The sequence below is a fragment of the Lampetra planeri genome, unplaced genomic scaffold (assembly GCF_965212315.1).
Source record: "Lampetra planeri unplaced genomic scaffold, kcLamPlan1.2.h2 scaffold_973, whole genome shotgun sequence".
Lineage (NCBI taxonomy): Eukaryota > Metazoa > Chordata > Hyperoartia > Petromyzontiformes > Petromyzontidae > Lampetra > Lampetra planeri.
Window position 1 is genome coordinate 13,626 of NW_027615795.1, and position 17,610 is coordinate 31,235.

A 17,610-nucleotide genomic window follows, 5' to 3' on the forward strand; every position below is an offset into this window, starting at 1 on the left:
CAATTTACCTTACAGCTTAAAGGACAATATAATTATTCCCTGTCTTGTTTTCAGTCATAAATCAAAACAAAACAAACCAAACAAGCAAAAAAAGATGTGCTTTGTTTTTAATTCACACCACAACTATATGTTGATATGTTGACATATTAACTAATTAAATGCCATTGTAACCGGGACAAAAATTTAATCTTGTAGGGTTTTCATCGCCTTGCCAACAACTACAACATATCAAATGTAACATGAAATTCTTTTGCAGAAAAAATGAATACTACGGTGATTTATTCGTGGCAGTGGAAAAAAACAAAGGAATAACTCAAAGACCAGACATTTCCACTTTAATCGTTTCCTCCGGGACATAAAAGCAGCAGCTCTCTGCCTCCCCCTGCCGGACATGTGTGTCCCCAACCGTAAGCGAACGAACCGTCGGGCGCTCGGACCAGGAGGAGGTCTGTCACTGAGGCAGCCGACAAACATGGCGGACCACAACGCGCCAGACTCGGACGGGAAGTATTACAGTGAAATACTAAGGTGCGTTGTTGTGATGACTGTCAAAAATATGTCGGTTTACATATAAGCAGAAGTATTTTCTGGTTCCCTGCCTAGATAGACACGCTGCACGTTTCAAACAAACGTGTTTAGAAGACGTTTCCGTTGTACAAGTGTCTCTGTCGACATCCTCTATTTGTTCGAGTGAAAACAAAGTGAAACTATATGCATTTGAACTAGTCTACGAGTGTCGTGTTTGAAGAGTGTTTTTAAGTAGATTTATAGAGATTATTCATTAATGTTCATGGTCTGTCATCGATTCCTGGTTTGATTTCGAGGCCAGAAGTAAAGAAAGTAGTGACCAGCGTTCATTCAATTACATTTAATTTCAAATATATGACCGTAGTGAAACTATTTCAGTGAGTTTGTCCCAGTAATCTAACTAATGGCATTAGATTAGTTTTGAACGTTGTCAGATGTATCCATAATGATGACTGCTTTTATATTCGTTAACAAATCAGTTAATTCATTCACAGATGGAACTAAAATGGCCATCATGAATATTCACACAAGTCATTTCAGAGTCAGAAATTCTTTATAGTCAAAATACACGAGTACAACGACAAACACACAAACCATGGTGCAGATTTAAGTCGAGGTTGTGACCTCATGTGGTCAACATGTGAAAAACAATTCCGTGAAATGTTGTTTGCTCTTTCTCAAATAAATTGTCACAAAGGTACCAGCGGTTTCTTCCGTGTTGTGCTGGGAAAGATGTGATGGTGTGTGTGATGATGTGATGTTGTCTACTACTAACGTTGATGACAAGCGATGTGACACTGAAGTCAACATTCATCTTTACTTATTTTCACTTGAGTAAATTGAAAATACAAATCAAAAGCCTCTCTAACTGGTGGAGGTGAAGTAACTGATTTTGCCAGTCTGGTATTCTACTTATTATCAATTAATCGGAAAAATTGGGCCAGTAACAAGTGTACAACAGAGTGCGATGTATCCATGTCAGAGGTCAGTGGGTGTCCGTCATAAACATACTAGTAAGTGTCTAACTGCTGATCACACGTCCACATTATTAACATGTTTCCTCACCTGACATTCATGTTTACTTACGTCAGCGCTAGCATGTGGTTTAGATGTTTTAGTATCGTTGTAATGTTCCGTTTGATTCTGGTTCTGCTTTGTAGTGAAACTGAAGCTGGAAATGATCCAAACTTTGGAAGTTTCTGGGCGGTTTCAATGTGATTCCTCTTTTCTGTTTGTTTTGTTCTGTTACGTCTTGTAATTCACTCCAATTCCTCAATGTTGTGTCCTTCTTCTTATTCTGTGTGTTTGGTGGTTAACATCTGGTTTGGGGCTGCATCCGTTCCTTCGTATTGAAACACAGTTCACAGTTCCTGTAGGAATGGTTTAACACTCAAAGAAGGGACGTTATAAGGTTGCTGTTGGCTCATAACACCTCTTTGAATGCTTCTTTCCAGTCCATCAGAGCTGTTTGCAGCTCGATCCCGGACCCACAAGATCCCCGTCAGAGGACAGAAGGACTTCTTCCCCGACAACTCTGACGAGCAGAGGCAGCAACTTCAGCAGACTTTGAACGAACACTGGAGCCTCGTCTCAGAGGAGAGAGTAGAGCGGCTGTGAGTCACGAGGCCTCCATCCTCTGTCACACCTGAGCTGTGACTCAGCACACAGGAACACACCTGAGCTGTGACTCAGCACACAGGAACGCACCTGAGCTGTGACTCAGCACACAGGAACACACCTGAGCTGTGACTCAGCACACAGGGGCACACCTGAGCTGTGACTCGGCACACAGGAACACAACACACCTGAGCTGTGACTCAGCATACAGGAACACACCTGAGCTGTGACTCAGCAGGCAGGTGATTGTGCTCCTTTCCGCCATCTTAGAAACAAAGAAAAAGGATTTTCAGCAAGAAAATCTTTTGTTGTGGAAAGAATCAAACTGACATGTGTCTGATTTTGGAGCGCGCCGTGAACGTGGCCTGATTTGAACAAATGGGATTTGTGCTGTTTAGTCTGTAGTAAACGAAGCAGATATAGGAACATATGAGCAAAAACAAAACGTTTTTGTCTCGATGTCAGTGATGTCTGTACTCTGTGACCCATCAGAGGCCGTCAGTCTGTAGACGTCACATGTTAGTATCAGCTCAGCTGATGGAGGAAGCACAGAGAGCAGCAGGTACCAGGTTCTATCCCTGATAGGAAGGTAAAAGAGCTGAGTGGAGTCGAGCTGGAACCGGGGAGAAGAGTCTCGTGTGTAATGGACACATCATTGAACGCTGAACCTGCCACAGATAGATCCAAAGCATGGTGGTTGTAGGGGACTGTCATCAACGCCATTTGTGCATATTTTATACAGAACGATCACCGGATTCCACAAAGTGTGTTTGTGTTTGAAACCGCATTTGTCTTTGATCACAGAGGAAACCTGGTGAGAGCGACGTGGATTCCAAGTGAGCAGATTGTAGCACTTCAGTCTCCAGCTGTGAGTCACTGTGTGTGTGTGTGTGTGTGTCTTCCCTAGCTCCTCTTCTGTCTCTCTCAACTTGTCTCTTGCTCCCTTTTGCTGTCTTTGGTCGAGGCAGAAGGCCATCCACATGTCACCTTGAGTGGCTTTTTAACTACACAATTCCTGCTCCACTGAACTCAGTTGGTTCAGGAGGTGAACTGTGATTGATAAGACGAGTCTGGAACCAAACCGAGTTGAGTCAGCCTGGAACTATGTGGTCAAAAAGCGCCATGACTGTTGAATTGAATTGGTGCTTTAAGAAATAAAACCTGACTTGTCCTCTTACACAGGGCAAGTTTTGGCAGACGATGGGTTTTTCTGCTGAAGGTAAACAGTATCTGCTCCCTGAAGAGGCTCTGTACCTGATGGAGTGTGTGAGTGCTGAGCAGGATGTGTGTGTGTCCTGAGTGTCCGTGAATGACATGAACGCTGTGTGAACAGGGAAGCGTGCAGGTGTTCTACCAGGACCTGCCACTGTCCATCCAGGACGGCTATGAAAGCTTTCTGTCCTCACACACAGTGAGCCTCCAGCAGTATCAGGTACAGTTCAGCCAGCTCTGATTCTGGCAGGAAGAACTTGTCTGAACTGGTATAACTCGTCATTTTCATCATCAAGGTCTTTGGACATTTAAAGAGGCTTGGCTACGTGGTATGCAGGTTCGATGCCAGGTAATTGCGATCGGCTTTAATCCACAGGAAGTGAAGCCCAGACCAAAGATTCCATGTACAGCTGAACGGTTGCAGCAACAGTTGTAGCTGGTCTGACAACGTTGGAACCAGTGAGCTGCTTCGCTGGCAATGGCTACAAACATGACGCTCTGTGGCAGACTAGGGATGTCAGATTTCAGTGTTGTGATGATTGTCAAGGAGATTATCACAATTTTCCATTTAATCAATTTTACAATCAATTTTCACAATTGTTAATACCTTGGAATCATTGTTTTTTTTATTTCTACATTTTTCATGTTAAATAATATTTTGGTCCTGCAAATAAAAGATGTCAAGGCTTCATATTGGGGGAAGTTCTTACCTCATGGAAGATTATTAAATGTAATTCTATTTGCAATATATGGACATATTCAATCATCATACTTTCTATGAACTCGCTGTACAATGTAGTTTTGCCGTCACAGGTACAAACAGATGGACAGTTATTATGGTGTCGTGAGATATTTGACATATTGGAGCGAAGAAGTTGGATGTTAGCAGATACTTTGTTTTAAATGTTAACAGAGACGTTAGTTCATACTTGAATGCTGCAGAAGTTAGCATAGACGTTTAACAAATTTGACAGATTTGCAGATTATCAAAGATGTCATTCAGATGTGAGCACAGATGTTTGTTCAGACATGAACACAGACGTGCAGAGACGTTAGTTCGGACGTTACCAGAGACATTAGCTCAGACATGAGCCATAACGTTCCTACAGCAGATCAAATCTCCACCATAGTCACACCATGCTGCTCATTGGTTTATTTGGTGGACAGAAACTCAGTTCTGTCTGTCATTTCCAGTCAGTGACCCACTGTGTCATCAAACCGACGTAAATCACGTGACCTGCAGATACATGGTTTCTAGACCCTAATCCTAACCGTACTTACAATTACCCACCGTTTATAATCACAGTTGAATCCTGACAGCCCTGATACAGACACAACAAACATGCTGGTAAATCGTTTTGAGGTTGTGCAACTGTGTCTTTGCAACATTAGCTTGAAATGCTATGCTAACAAAATCAGAATTGGAATCAGTTTGGTGCCTCAGTGTGAAATGAACCGATGCAAGAAGTTGCAAGTTGCAATGTTCCGTTGCAGGTGGATGGACTTGTGTCACGTTTCAAGTTGCTCCTGGAGTCTCTGGTCTGGACTGGACTTTAGTATTCTAGAATGTCAGTTGGTGACTTCAGTCCACATGGACAGCTGTAATGTATTCTGGACGGCGTTGCTGTGACTTTGGCTCAACATGCTTTGTTGTGTTTGTACAGCTCAGAGCCGTCGTCCTACAGCAGGCAGCTGAACCTGCCTCAGTCACGTGACAGAGCAGGAAGACGGCTGAAGAGGAAGCGCAGTGCCAGCCCCCCAGCGTCATGCAGGTAACTCCAGGTCATTCCGCTGGAAGTCCGAGTACGGAAGAACATTTTTCTCAGTAAATGTATTTCTAATGGGACTACTGACATGAACTTGTCTCCGTGTCGGTGTCAGTCCCCACATCCATCAAACATACACATCCATAGAAGAAGTTCTGTGTGAGAAAGTGACATGACACAATTCACTGAAATGTATTTAAGTCTTAGTAGAAAAGCATTTGTTGCAAATGAAGCTTCAGACACCTCCTGGAGGAGCAGCTGGTCGCAGGCGTCGCTCAGGTGTGAGTTTGGTCGGTTGTTGACAGAGTTCAGCTGGTTTCTTGTCTTTCTGCACCTCCTTTCTCCACGAGGTCAGTACTTGTTCCCTGACCTTCCTTTAGGGACGTACCGTACATGCTGGATGTGTTGGCAGACGTCTGTTTTGTCGGTGTAGAGTCTCCAAATGTTGTTCTACGTGCCCAGTTCAAATCCCGTGATACACCAGGGTCAGCTGACGCTGTTACTTCCTGTCTTTGTTTGCAGCCACGCTGAAGAAGCGTCTACTTCCAAACAAAAAGAAGACAGAAGAGCTCCTGAGTCACAGAAGTGTGTTTCTCCAGAGGCTTCAGAGGACCAGAGGGCCAGTGGAGGGTCCTATGACGGATGTGGGAGTAGAACCTGGTGGATGCCAGATGATCTTCAGGCCTCTTCTCATCAGAAGGACTGTCGCGCTCCACCAGGACCCAGTGTCTGGGACGACTCCATCAGGTTCCCCGATGTGAGCTGCAAGGACCCGTCCTCCAGCTGCCTGCCCCCCCCACAACCCTGCCCTGCTGCCTGGAGCTTTGATCGTAGGCTGCTGTGATGTCTCCGGCTGGAGGCACAAAATCAACCTACGGGAGGTGAAGATGTCACCTAGAGAGGTGGAACGGGACAAACGGCGGCGGCGGCGGGGTGTCAACCGAGACAACAAGGTGCTGGTGCGAACATAACGAACCAACAGGTCATTTTGTTGTCATGCATTGTGGGGATGTTTGTCCATTAAGGTTGGTCGCTGCAGAAACTGGTCAGAATACAAGGAGCTGGTGTCAAGGCAGCAGGGACAGGGAGCAGGTGGACCAGCACACCTGTGGAACAGGGAGGTGGCTCCCTTACATGACCCCCACACAGCCGCTTCCTGCAGGTGAGCCACCATTGTGAGCTGTCCTCCCCCTGTCAGGACCGTCTCCTTCAGTCTGTTTTCCTCCTCCCAGAGAAACTGTTGGAGAAGATCAGAGTGATCAAACAGGCTCATCTGCTGGAGGAAGCGTCCAGGTACATGAGTACACACGTCCCCAGGGGCTCTATGTACTATATACTGTAGTGTACAGTGTAGTATACCATAGTAGAGAACATTGTACTATCATGGAGTATAGTACAGTGTAGTATACTGTAGTAGAGAACATTGTACTATCATGGAGTGTTGTACAGTGTAGTATACCGTAGTAGAGAACTTTGTACTATCATGGAGTATAGTACAGTGGATTATACTGTAGTATATAACATTGTACTTTCATGGAGTGTAGTACAGTGGAGTATACTGTCGTATATAACATTGTACCATCATGTAGTATTGTACAGTGTAGTATACTGTAGTATAGAACATTGTACTATCATGTAGTATTATACAGTGTAGTATACTATAGTGTTGTATGCTGTAGTATAATGTAGTGTAGTATACTATAATCTTTGTAGTATACTGTCATATTGTGTACTGTCGTATAGTGTAGTGTAGTATACTATAGCCTTTGTAGTATAGTGTAGTGTAGTAAAGTATAGTCTTTGTAGTATACTGTTGTATTGTGTACTGTAGTATAGTGTAGTGTAATATAGTATAGTCTTTGTAGTATAGTGTCGTGTAGTATAGTCTTTGTAGTATACTGTCGTATTGTGTACTGTAGTCTAGTGTAGTGTAGTATAGTCTTTGTACTATAGTGTCTTATTGTGTACTGTAGTATAGTATAGTGTAGTATACTGTAGCCTTTGTAGTATAGTGTAGTGTAGTATACTGTAGTCTTTGTAGTGTAGTGTAGTATACTATAGTCTCTGCAGTATAGTGTAGTGTGGTATAGTATAGTCTTTGTAGTATACTCTCGTATTGTGTACTGCAGTGTAGTGTACTATAGTCTTTGTAGTATACTGTCGTATTGTACAATAATGCTATGGGAAGGTGTAGTGTCTTGTGGTATTGTATGATTGAAGTATGGTAGTATTGTAGTAGTATATAGTATACTATGGTATCATATCCCATCGTAGAGTTCCGTTTACTCTGAACAGTGTTGTGCAGTGTAGTGTAGCATCATCAACTTTTGTAAGTACTACAGACATAATAAAGACTCAGATACGACATGTAGGACCCAAGTTACATCCAATGGACAAAAGACATGTAAATATGAATCCGATTCACAAGTGACACTTTGAGTAAATAGACTCTGACAATCATCTCTGCTCTCACACGTCACTTGATTCACAAACAAACAGCTTCTCTAAGTGCCTCAATCTCTGGTTACCTACGGCGATGAAGAGGACTGTGGTGCTCCGACTGAATTGACAAGCGTGTGTTTTGTTGGTTTAGGTTAAAAGGCTCGGCTGAATGGAGGATTTGTTTCAATGTTTACCAGCCTGATGCGGTGGCTGACTTCAAGAAGAGCAGCCCGGGGAAACCGTACTCCCGCATATGTGTTTGCAGGTAATCACCCATCCCGTGTACTCAGAGTCATCTTACAGGAAATGTAAATAAATATCAGTTTCTTCCTTGAATGGTCCGCGTTGAATGGTCCGCGTTGGTCGGACTGCAGCAGTGGTTGATGAATAATGTGAGATGTTCACGGTGGGAGTGTCCACACTGACACTGAGTTTACCTTTAACCCCCTGATGGTTTTTAGCCTGTGGACGAAGGTAACAACTAATACCAGTAACCAACCGTTCGATTGAAACGAAAGAAACAAAAAAGTGCAACAGTTGTGGACAAATACCCAAATTCAAAGGATTGGTTGTTTGTGAACATATTTTCTCACCCTGGGAAAGAAAAATGGACAATTTGACAGTGTGTCTAAAGTGCAGCGTTGTTCAGCTGTCATGAAGGGCTGAGTCATCCAGTTGACAATGAAAAGGGCTCCAGTGCCACTTCCAGGTGATGATGGGTTAACCAGAGGTCTGTACCACGAATCTCCATCAACAAGTCCTGGATGAGTCCATTAATCCAGGGTTGAGTTACCGATGACGGTCAGGATTGTCGGTACCACCACAACGCTGGTTGTCAGCTCTCTAACTCAACCCAGGTTTGTGTCATCAAGACCTGTGAACACATGTACAAGAGACAGCAGACCAATCACAATCAGGAGAGACAGAGCGCCTCCCGCTGGTCACAGAGGTTAATGCTGGAAAAGTAGGAGGAGAAGTCAGTGATTGTAGAAAAGACAAACACGGTGGAAGACGACAAAGTGTCTGTAAACACTTCACAGACTGTAAATGTGTACGAATGTATGAATGAATCAATGAACGGACAACATCTGTGAATCCCACAAAATCACATTTCATTGATCTTTTTACCCAGATAAAGAACAAACATTAAAACACTAAAGCTATTCAATCCTATCAGTGTACCAAGTTGTTGGTCTGAATCAAATCGTCTGATGGAGATGGATGGAAACATCACGTCCCTCTTCAAAAGAGAGCATGAATGAAGTGTGGAGATGACACTGTTGACGTTTCCTTTACTGAACCACATGTAGGGAAGTGTCTCGTGAAGACGATGAACTCATCTTTTAAATCAGTGAGGTCCGAGGTCACTCGGTGCACCACCTGGTCAAGTGTTTAACGAGGTTGATCTGTTCAGTTCGGTCGGTTTCATTGTCAGGGAATGATTCATGTCTGTCAACTTGCGTGCAGGGAACAAACGAATCACATTCATGAATCATTTAGTTAGTGATTCAGCACAGTTCGTCAACTTGACAGATTGCCAGATCAACTCGACTGACGGCACCAATGACGAAAGAAACGTGCTTTGTCTCTGATTGTAGTTTAGTCGTGTGGTGAATATGTTCCTTATGACACGATTCTCTGGCTGCTGTGTGTCAGTTTCGACGGCCCTGTGCCTGATCTGCGAGCCATCAAGCTGTTGACCTTCCAGAGCGGAGATGTTCCAGTGGTCTTTGCCGTGGTGGACCATGGAGACATCTCATTTTATACCTTCAAAGACTTCCAGCTGCCCACCGACGTGTACCCCTGAGCACCCGCTGCGCTTCAAATAATCTGGCCTCTGTCACATGGTCTGGTTCTTCTTTGCTTTCCCTCGATCTGTATCAATATATCGGTTCGATATTGGTTCATCCAGTGATATGAAGTTATTTTTTGTCATTTACAAGCTGTTTCCACTGTTCGCGTCCACACATGAGTGCAGGGGTGGGCAGCTCCGGTCCTCGAGGCCCCCCCATCCTGCACGTTTTAGATGTCACCCTACTGCTACACACCTGCGTCAAATCAGCTGCTCGTTATCAGGCCTCGGCAGAGCTTCACCGGCCTGATGGGACATGAAGATGGAGAGAATCATTCATTCATTCATTCATTATCTTATTCCGGTCACGGGTCACGGGTGTGCGGGAGCCAATCGCAGCTGTCAACGGGCGAAAGGCGGGACCACCCTGGACGAGTCGCCAGCTCATCACAGGGCCACATGAAAGACAGACAACCATTCACACACATTGACACCTAAGGACAATTTAGAGTGACCAATTAACCTCGGCATGCTTTTGGAGGTGGGAGGAAGCCGGAGTACCCGGAGAGAACCCACGCAGACACGGGGAGAGCATGAAAACATAGAAAGATCCCAGGCCAGGATGCGAACCAGGGACCTTCTTGCATGCACCACTGTGTGGCCCATGGAGAGAATCAGTGGTTTGTAAAAATCCGGGTGAGGTCGAACGACACAGTTCAGAAGCTTCTCCTTGAGGGTAAGGAAGGCGGAGTCACAGGCATCAGTCCAATCTTCAGGTTTGAGCTTTCTAAAGACTCCAAAATTTTGATTGAAGTTTCTGTCTCTCTCCGTTTCTGACCGGCTGTGAGGGCAAAGAGGGGCTTTACTATTGAGGAGCAATTGGGTGTAAAATGTTGATCATAGATCAACATAGACCATTAATCAAAAATGATTTTATCCTCCGAACTCAAGGAGTGCAGCCATCCTCCTCCATTAACTCCCTTTTCCCCATCCAAACAACAACATCAGCCTTCTCTGGGTCAGCTGCTACCCCACCATCACTGTTTTATGAATTAGTCCACCCCCAGGAATCGGCAGAGAAAACGTGTTGATTCAAAAGTGTTGAGAACAATTCTTGATTCCGTGACTTTAAAGTTGATTTTTCCGCGAGCATTAAAAAAAACAACCTAAAATGACCAGTTCTGAAGCAAATGTATGTAATAATGAAGTAAAAAGTATCACTGAAAAAACACTGAAAGTAACACTGAAAACACTGAAAAATTGTGGTTGTAAAATAATCAACATCAATATTGTCTTTGTCCCTCTTGGGCAGATTGATTTCATAACTTATGAAGTGTCAAACATTTCACCAAACTATGGTTGAGCCTCTTGTCTTTTGACGAGAATGAGTCATTGTTAGAGTTTTTCATCTGGTCCGGTTTGTGTCCACAAACGCCCGACGGTCCAGAAACTGTAAACCAAAATCATGTGACCCGCAAATGTGGTTCGGTCATTGGTCACAGAGTTTATGTGTGAAGACAACGAATCTCTCACAGTTTCTGCTGAACATCATGGAGCATGGTCATCTTATTTTCATTTCGGTGTTGATCTGGACTGTTCAGAGCAGCAGATTTCAACGGACCGTGAAGTCCAGGGAAGACGCTCTGCAGACAGACAGACGGTCATATCACAGAAGGCGACAGGCCCTGTAGATGGCGCCCTATATTCCGCGGACTGCTTCGATTTCCGTGGAGGGCTTTGAAATATTGCGATAAATTCTGCGATCGCTGAATCGCGGAATGCTGGGGTGACTAATTAATAATGTGCCAGATGGCATTTTTTTTAGGGCTCAACTTAAGGTTATACTCTCAATCTCTGAAAAACAAGCTCCAACCTAGGGCAACCACAGGGCTTCGCGCTCTGAGGGAGCAAAGACAAGGAGATCATCGAGATGGACATTTTGCATGACTACTGTGCAATTCTCTGGAATAGCCCTACAAATTTTATTCCCACATGTCCCCTCTCCAAATGTGAGCTATCTAGTTTAAACTCATTTCGCCCTGCTTATTTTTGGTTTGTGCCTGAACTGGTTGTGGTCTCGGGACGTTCGCTGCTGGCTTCCCTTTTCTCCAATGACCAGGCCTGAAGCAGCTCACAGAAAGGTTTTCCCACCTGCAGTGCAGAGATGTTGAATGATCAACTGACCTTGAACCTCTTTTGAGGAAAGCTAGTCTGATCATTGTTTGGAGAGTTAATCACTGCTGACTGAGTCTTTGTTAGGTTCACAAACCAATCATACTATTAGGAATGAATCACAGGAGCACAGTTTATCTTTTACTCGCAAGAAGAACGGAGGAGACGCAGGCAGTTACAATCTCCCACACCGCTCTGCCCGGGTCTCTCCGTTTCTCTCATTTTATTGCACTCAAGAATTGTAAAGGTATTGCATAAGAATTCAGCACCAAGCGTTCACCATTTAAGCACTTTGATCTAAGGCAACTGGAACAGTATGTGCTTGGTTGTTCTCTTCTGCAAGTATGTTGCTGCTGTAGCCGGTTCCACGCGCTAATTAAGTTTGACCCACACCCTGCTGTTCTCGTTCTTCCTTCGTGGTCGTCAGACCTTTGCTTACAACCGAGGGGAAGCCTGAAACACAGGAAAACAGAAACACACACACACACTACTTTGCACTATGTTGATTTAAGCACTATCTGAGTAAATGTGATAACTTACGTACATCTTTCCAACAGTCTTCTGTTCCAGAACGCGGTTCAGCAGGCCGAGGAGGGATGAATGCAAGTGCTCTCTACTTGAGAGGAAGATGGTGACCCTATTGCATTCACATTGTAGGCAATCGCCCTTGCACTATCAGCAGCTGTTCCCTCTGTTGTCAAAGCCTGAGCATGTGTACTAGTCTGCTTCGGTTGAGTCAACTGTCAAGTTTTACCTTGAACCTTTGTCTTGGCTTCTCTCTGATTTCCAATAAGATGCTCCTGGGTCTCATTTGCTGTCCATTATCTCTGCTGTTTTCTGGGCATTGCTTCATCACATCGTAACTTTGGTAACTTTATGAGAGGGATCTTCAATATTACGTCCCTGCCTCCTCAAACACTCTCAGCCGCCCACGTCTACAGCTTTGTTCAAGTGTATCTAGTAATCCATCGAAGTGTTGTTTGAGTATATCAAAAAACAAGCCTGGAATCTTCGGTCTCAGAGTAGGAAATGCTGCACAGAGTGATTTTCACAATGTCCCCAACAATCTTGATATTATTTCTTGTGAGTGTGCTTGTGGCGGAATGCCCCTTTTCTTCAGGTAAATATCCATCATCTCCTCCCAGTCATGTATTGTATGTTTGTCTGTCCCGTCACCCCCTAAAATGTGGTGGCTCTTCTGTGTGCATCACTAACTTAACCCCTGTCAATATTTACTGCAAATGTCTCCACCGTGAGACGATTAAAGGTTGATCTGATCTCATCTGATTATCTTACACTGGGTGTGGTCTGCCCGGGAGATGGTACGTCAGTGGGCATATGAGTTGAAGATAATACAGGATGTCTTGTCATACTTTGGCTCCCTCCTATGTTTAGAGATCTCATGTCCGAGCTCGGCGACAGTGGTTGTGGAGAAAGTACATCAGTATGCAGAGTGGTGAGGGGAAAAAGAGGTGAAAAATGAATTGAACTAGCACCCCTGACCGGTGTTGAATCTAATACTCTCCATTGCCTATCCCGTCCAAAGCTCACTGCAATCTGGTCAAGTGTGTACTTGCTTCTTGACCATCAGCTATCTTGGCCAAATTTGAAATCTCTTAACCAAAATCAAAACACACACAAAAAAAGATTCAATAACGATAATAAGTCCAACGATCCGTAAAACACCAAATATGCACACTATGCTGTGATTGTGTTCATCTATTGGTCACTGTTTTTGAAATGTCCAGTGTAGCCAGAATGGTCCGGTGATCCCCGGCTACACTGTGTTGTGTTCTCGTGCTGGTTCTGATTACAAAGTGGCTCCCAAATGCATTCTGGAGTTAATCAGAGATAACCCCCAATTTACACCGAATGCGTCTGCGTCTGTCCCCGATCCGGCACAGCGCCGGACCAAGTACATTTCCATTCTAGTCAGCTGAGACTCAGCAATTACGATACGCACAGAATCCATCGAGCGGGACAGGAAGGTCCAACACAGAAGCAAAATAAAACATCTGGTTCCTTTCAGAATAAAACGTTCAGTGTTGACGCCAGATCGGATTTCACACTATTACATCAGTACTTTCAACAACAAAGTACATTTATTAAGAGTATTTATTTACTAACAAGCTACTTTCCCATGGTTAAAAGCATAAAACACCAGAAAATACCAGCAAGTCCAACTCTCCTCTGCTTCTCCACCTGTAGACACGACTGTTTTCTTCCTGGATTTATGACGTATACATGTAGTTTCGCGTGATTATACGTGTTTCTCACCGCGGGAACTTGTCGGTCACGTGACTGACGGACCGGAGCCTGCGATGCAGTGGAAACGCATCCGGTGGGGATTTGACGGAGCAAAGACAGATCGGAGACGCAACGCAACACACACGCAGCCCGGTGTAAATCCAGGGTAACAGTGCTGTCAAGCTCAGTGCTCACATATTCACAGAGCAAAGAAATCAGAAAGTTAACACAAATTGGCTCGAATACTGGCGAAAATGATATTGATCTGAACACACAACAGCACGCAGACAGAAAGCAGCAAACTTTCACACGCTCCGAGCCGGCTGGAGACAACTACAGGCTTTAGCTGTGATACATGGAAAGTTGGATGTATAACGCATGAAGCAAGGTGTTGTAAACGAACCGCTGAGGTAGAAATGTTTTTTTCGATAGAGAATGGTCCGATGAAGCGAGGAGCCAACTTGCGTGAATCGACCCTGAGGGGGGAATGTTCTTAGCTGATAGCCAAAGCTGTTGCCCCCTCTCGGTATATGGGCGCTGGGGTGCGCCGCCTGTCTGTCACAGCGCAGGGTGGACTCCAGGTCCTGGTTGGCCCGCTCTGCCCGTTGGTCGGGTGGTAGCCTGAGGAGAGGCTGGAGGAAGTACCCACAGCCGAACAGAAAGCTTTCCAGACCCGGGACACAAACTGTGGGCCTCTGTCCGAGACAATGTCCACAGGAATTCCATGGATATGGAAAATCTGATGGACCAACAGATCGGCCGTTTCTTTGGCCAAAGGTAAACCAGATACTTAGAAAAACGATCCTTTATGGTGAGTACCGTGTCTTTACCTCTCGACCCCGGGCAGCCCCAGTGACGAAATCCACAGCAACATGGGACCATGCTCGATGTGGGACCCGGGAGTGGCTGGAGGAGGCCGGAAGGTGCTTTGTGAGATGCCTTGCCAAGGGCGCAACACGGTGCAGGTGGCGACAAACTTCCGTACGTCCTTCTTCATGGACGGCCACCAAAACTGCCATCAGAGGAACATCAATGTGCGAGTGGTGCATGGATGGCAGGTAAGTCTGGAGGAAAGGCCCCACTGCAGCACCTGCCGAAGTACCTCGGCAGGAACGAAGAGAGCATGGGACAAAGCCGCTGCCAGGGTCTGGTTCTTCTGCCTGCTTACTGCTTCCTCCACCTCCCAGGTAGCCACTGCCACAACCTGGTCCGGAGGGAGAATGGTGTCAGGCAACTCCTCGGCATGGTTGGGCCTGGTTGAGAGGTGAGGGAGAAAGTGAATTGACCGAAGAAAAGGGCCCACCTGGCTTGCTGGGAGTTTAGTCTTTTTGCCGACTGGATGTAGGATAAATTCTTGTGGTCCGTCCACAAAGGTTGGTCTGCCCCCCTCCAGCCAGTGCCACCACTCCTCCAACGCCAACTTCATGGCGAGACGCTTCCGGTTCCCCGGAACCTCGGGCTTATACGGACTGTTTAGTCGGCTAGATGGGAGGGGGGCACCCTGCAGGAGGTCTATAGGACAGTCACATACGGTCGATGGGGACGCATAGAAAGAGCCCTGTCTCTTACTAAATGCCTCTGCCAGATCGTGGTACACAAGTGACAAGTTGGTCGTTCCAAATCTGTGATTTCAAGAATATTGAATCCTAACGACATAAACTCATTGAAGTCCCCCAAAAAAGCCTGGCCGTCCACGGAAGACATAACGCTGAGGGTAAGGATCTGTCTCGTCATACAGGGTCTCGACATTTAAGAGCACCTGGACTGAAAGTCCACTCTGCAGTGACCAAACCTCTCATTAGCAGGAAGAATCAAGAGGCTAGACAAAGCTTCGCTGAGGAGCACGTTGTATGGACAGAGGAGAATCGGTCCAAAGTTCACTTCAGTGATGAAAGTAAGTTTAATTTATTTGGGTCCGATGGGAAACATGATGTTCAGTGGGGAGAGACGAAACCCAAAGTGTGAGAAGAAGTCAGTGAAAGGTGGAGGAGGAATATAGAGTAGAATAGAATAGAATGCCTTTTATTGTCATTGTTCTTGTCAAAGCACAACAAAATTTAAAAGTAGCATCTCTCAAACAGCAGGTGCAAAATAGCTTAGATATAAAATATAATATAAAAATACTGTACATTTCCACTATCTACAAATCTACAAATTAGCATGTTGCACTGGTGTGGATATTTTTGGGCAACATTTGCAAATATTTATCAGAACCTTCTTAAACAACATACGGTTCCTTCCCTGCGTTCATCACCCAATCAGCCGCAGTGTTCATGCAGCACAATGCTCCATGTAACACAGCAAATGACATGGGATGCCCAGAGTCCTGATCTAAACCCTATAGAGAACTTCCGGAAAAATCACTGAACTGTGGAGGAGACTGGAAGAAGAGTGGTCATACCAGAGCAGTGGCCTGAATACTTCCTAATTGCTGACTGTTGTAACCTTCAGAAAAATTAGTTGTAATCTTTTTCCATGCTAGACATTGTTGTTCTCTAATTTTGATCTATGTGTTTTCTGCAAAATGATGTTTTTTTTGTTTAAATACCTTAGCTATTTTGTGAAAACGTGTTCTAGTAGCATTGTATAGACACAACAAAAAAGTCTTTCAACTGTTGAGAGGTGAAGATGACATTATTTCAGAATTGTTCAATTGTTAATAAAGTGTTCTCTACGTCTGATCTCCATATGGAGTCATCTTTAAAGATCCCTAACCCTGGTCATGAGACCTACCACATCAGTTGTGGCTTCTCATTAGTATATACAAACAAATAAAATATGTCCAAGATTGTTATTGCAACAACAGTTACCACAAAAACATCACATGTACACATATGCTTTAAAGTTCACATTAAACCCATCATCATTCACATATGACTTGTTAAACAGAAACTGGTTTGCACAAACTGATCACATGGACCTGTAATCATGAACATCCACACAAATGACTCATTTGTCTCCAGTGATCAAGCATTTGTGTTTATTTGTTCGTTAATGATGGCAGTTCTCAGTGACATCCTATCTGCTCCACGGTGTCACAGTGACATAATCTGGTGTTGACTCTTTCCTCAGCTGCGGGCCAACAATAGACAGGTGATGTCCTTTCAGAAGATGAACACCTCTAATTCAGACAAACTGCTGCTGCATTGTTCCATTGTTCTGTCAGCAGATTGAAAAGAGGCTGCTCCGTCCAGCTGGAGGCAAACAGTCATGTTGGCTCTGAGGACTCTAGTTGTTCTGGCGTCAGGTGGTGAGTCTCCAGACATTTGAATGACGTGGTGGGTTTGTCTAATTCTAAAGTGTTTTTTTCGTTCCTCTTCTCAGCAGCTGTTCTTAGCAGTCAGACTCCAGACTGCTCGTACGTGAGTCTTCTGAATCACTTAAACCTGAAATCATCCAATGATTTCCTAACAGTCATGCGACCTGTGAAAAACTGGACAGTGGCTACGGATGTAGTGGTGAACATGTTTTTGTATGGCATGCTGCAACTGGTACGTGTCCTCTCTGCACTCGAGACCAATTGTTAGTATTTGGATGATGAATGAACAACTAACACATTCATGCAAATACTCTCCCACTGCTGCTGATGCTCACAGGATGAAAAGTCTCAAACGATCACAAGTCACATCTGGGTCCAAATGGTAAGAATTCTGTACTGACGCTTAGCTCGGGTTCAGGAATACTATTAAACATTATTTTATCACCTGATTCACCAACATTTTGATCTTTGTTCATTGAATCTTGTCTTTCTGATCATTCGCAAAATCGTTCGCAAGTTATTTTTTTTTCTTCCAGATGTGGCAAAATGACCTTCTTACTTGGAACCCTAAAGAT

The 17,610-nt window shown here is 44.6% G+C and overlaps 1 protein-coding gene across 1 annotated transcript; it reads left to right on the forward strand.

The window, feature by feature from the left end:
* Window positions 1-391: 391 nt before the first annotated feature.
* LOC144742297 (tRNA-splicing endonuclease subunit Sen54-like) lies at window positions 392-9,372 on the forward strand. Its single transcript, XM_078624768.1, has 12 exons — window positions 392-528; window positions 1,983-2,141; window positions 2,950-3,013; window positions 3,328-3,411; window positions 3,479-3,577; window positions 3,654-3,706; window positions 5,022-5,129; window positions 5,893-6,076; window positions 6,149-6,244; window positions 6,337-6,416; window positions 7,717-7,830; window positions 9,222-9,372. The coding sequence occupies exons 1-12, from the start codon at window positions 392-394 to the stop codon at window positions 9,370-9,372; spliced, it is 1,329 nt and encodes a 442-aa protein (XP_078480894.1).
* Window positions 9,373-17,610: the final 8,238 nt, after the last annotated feature.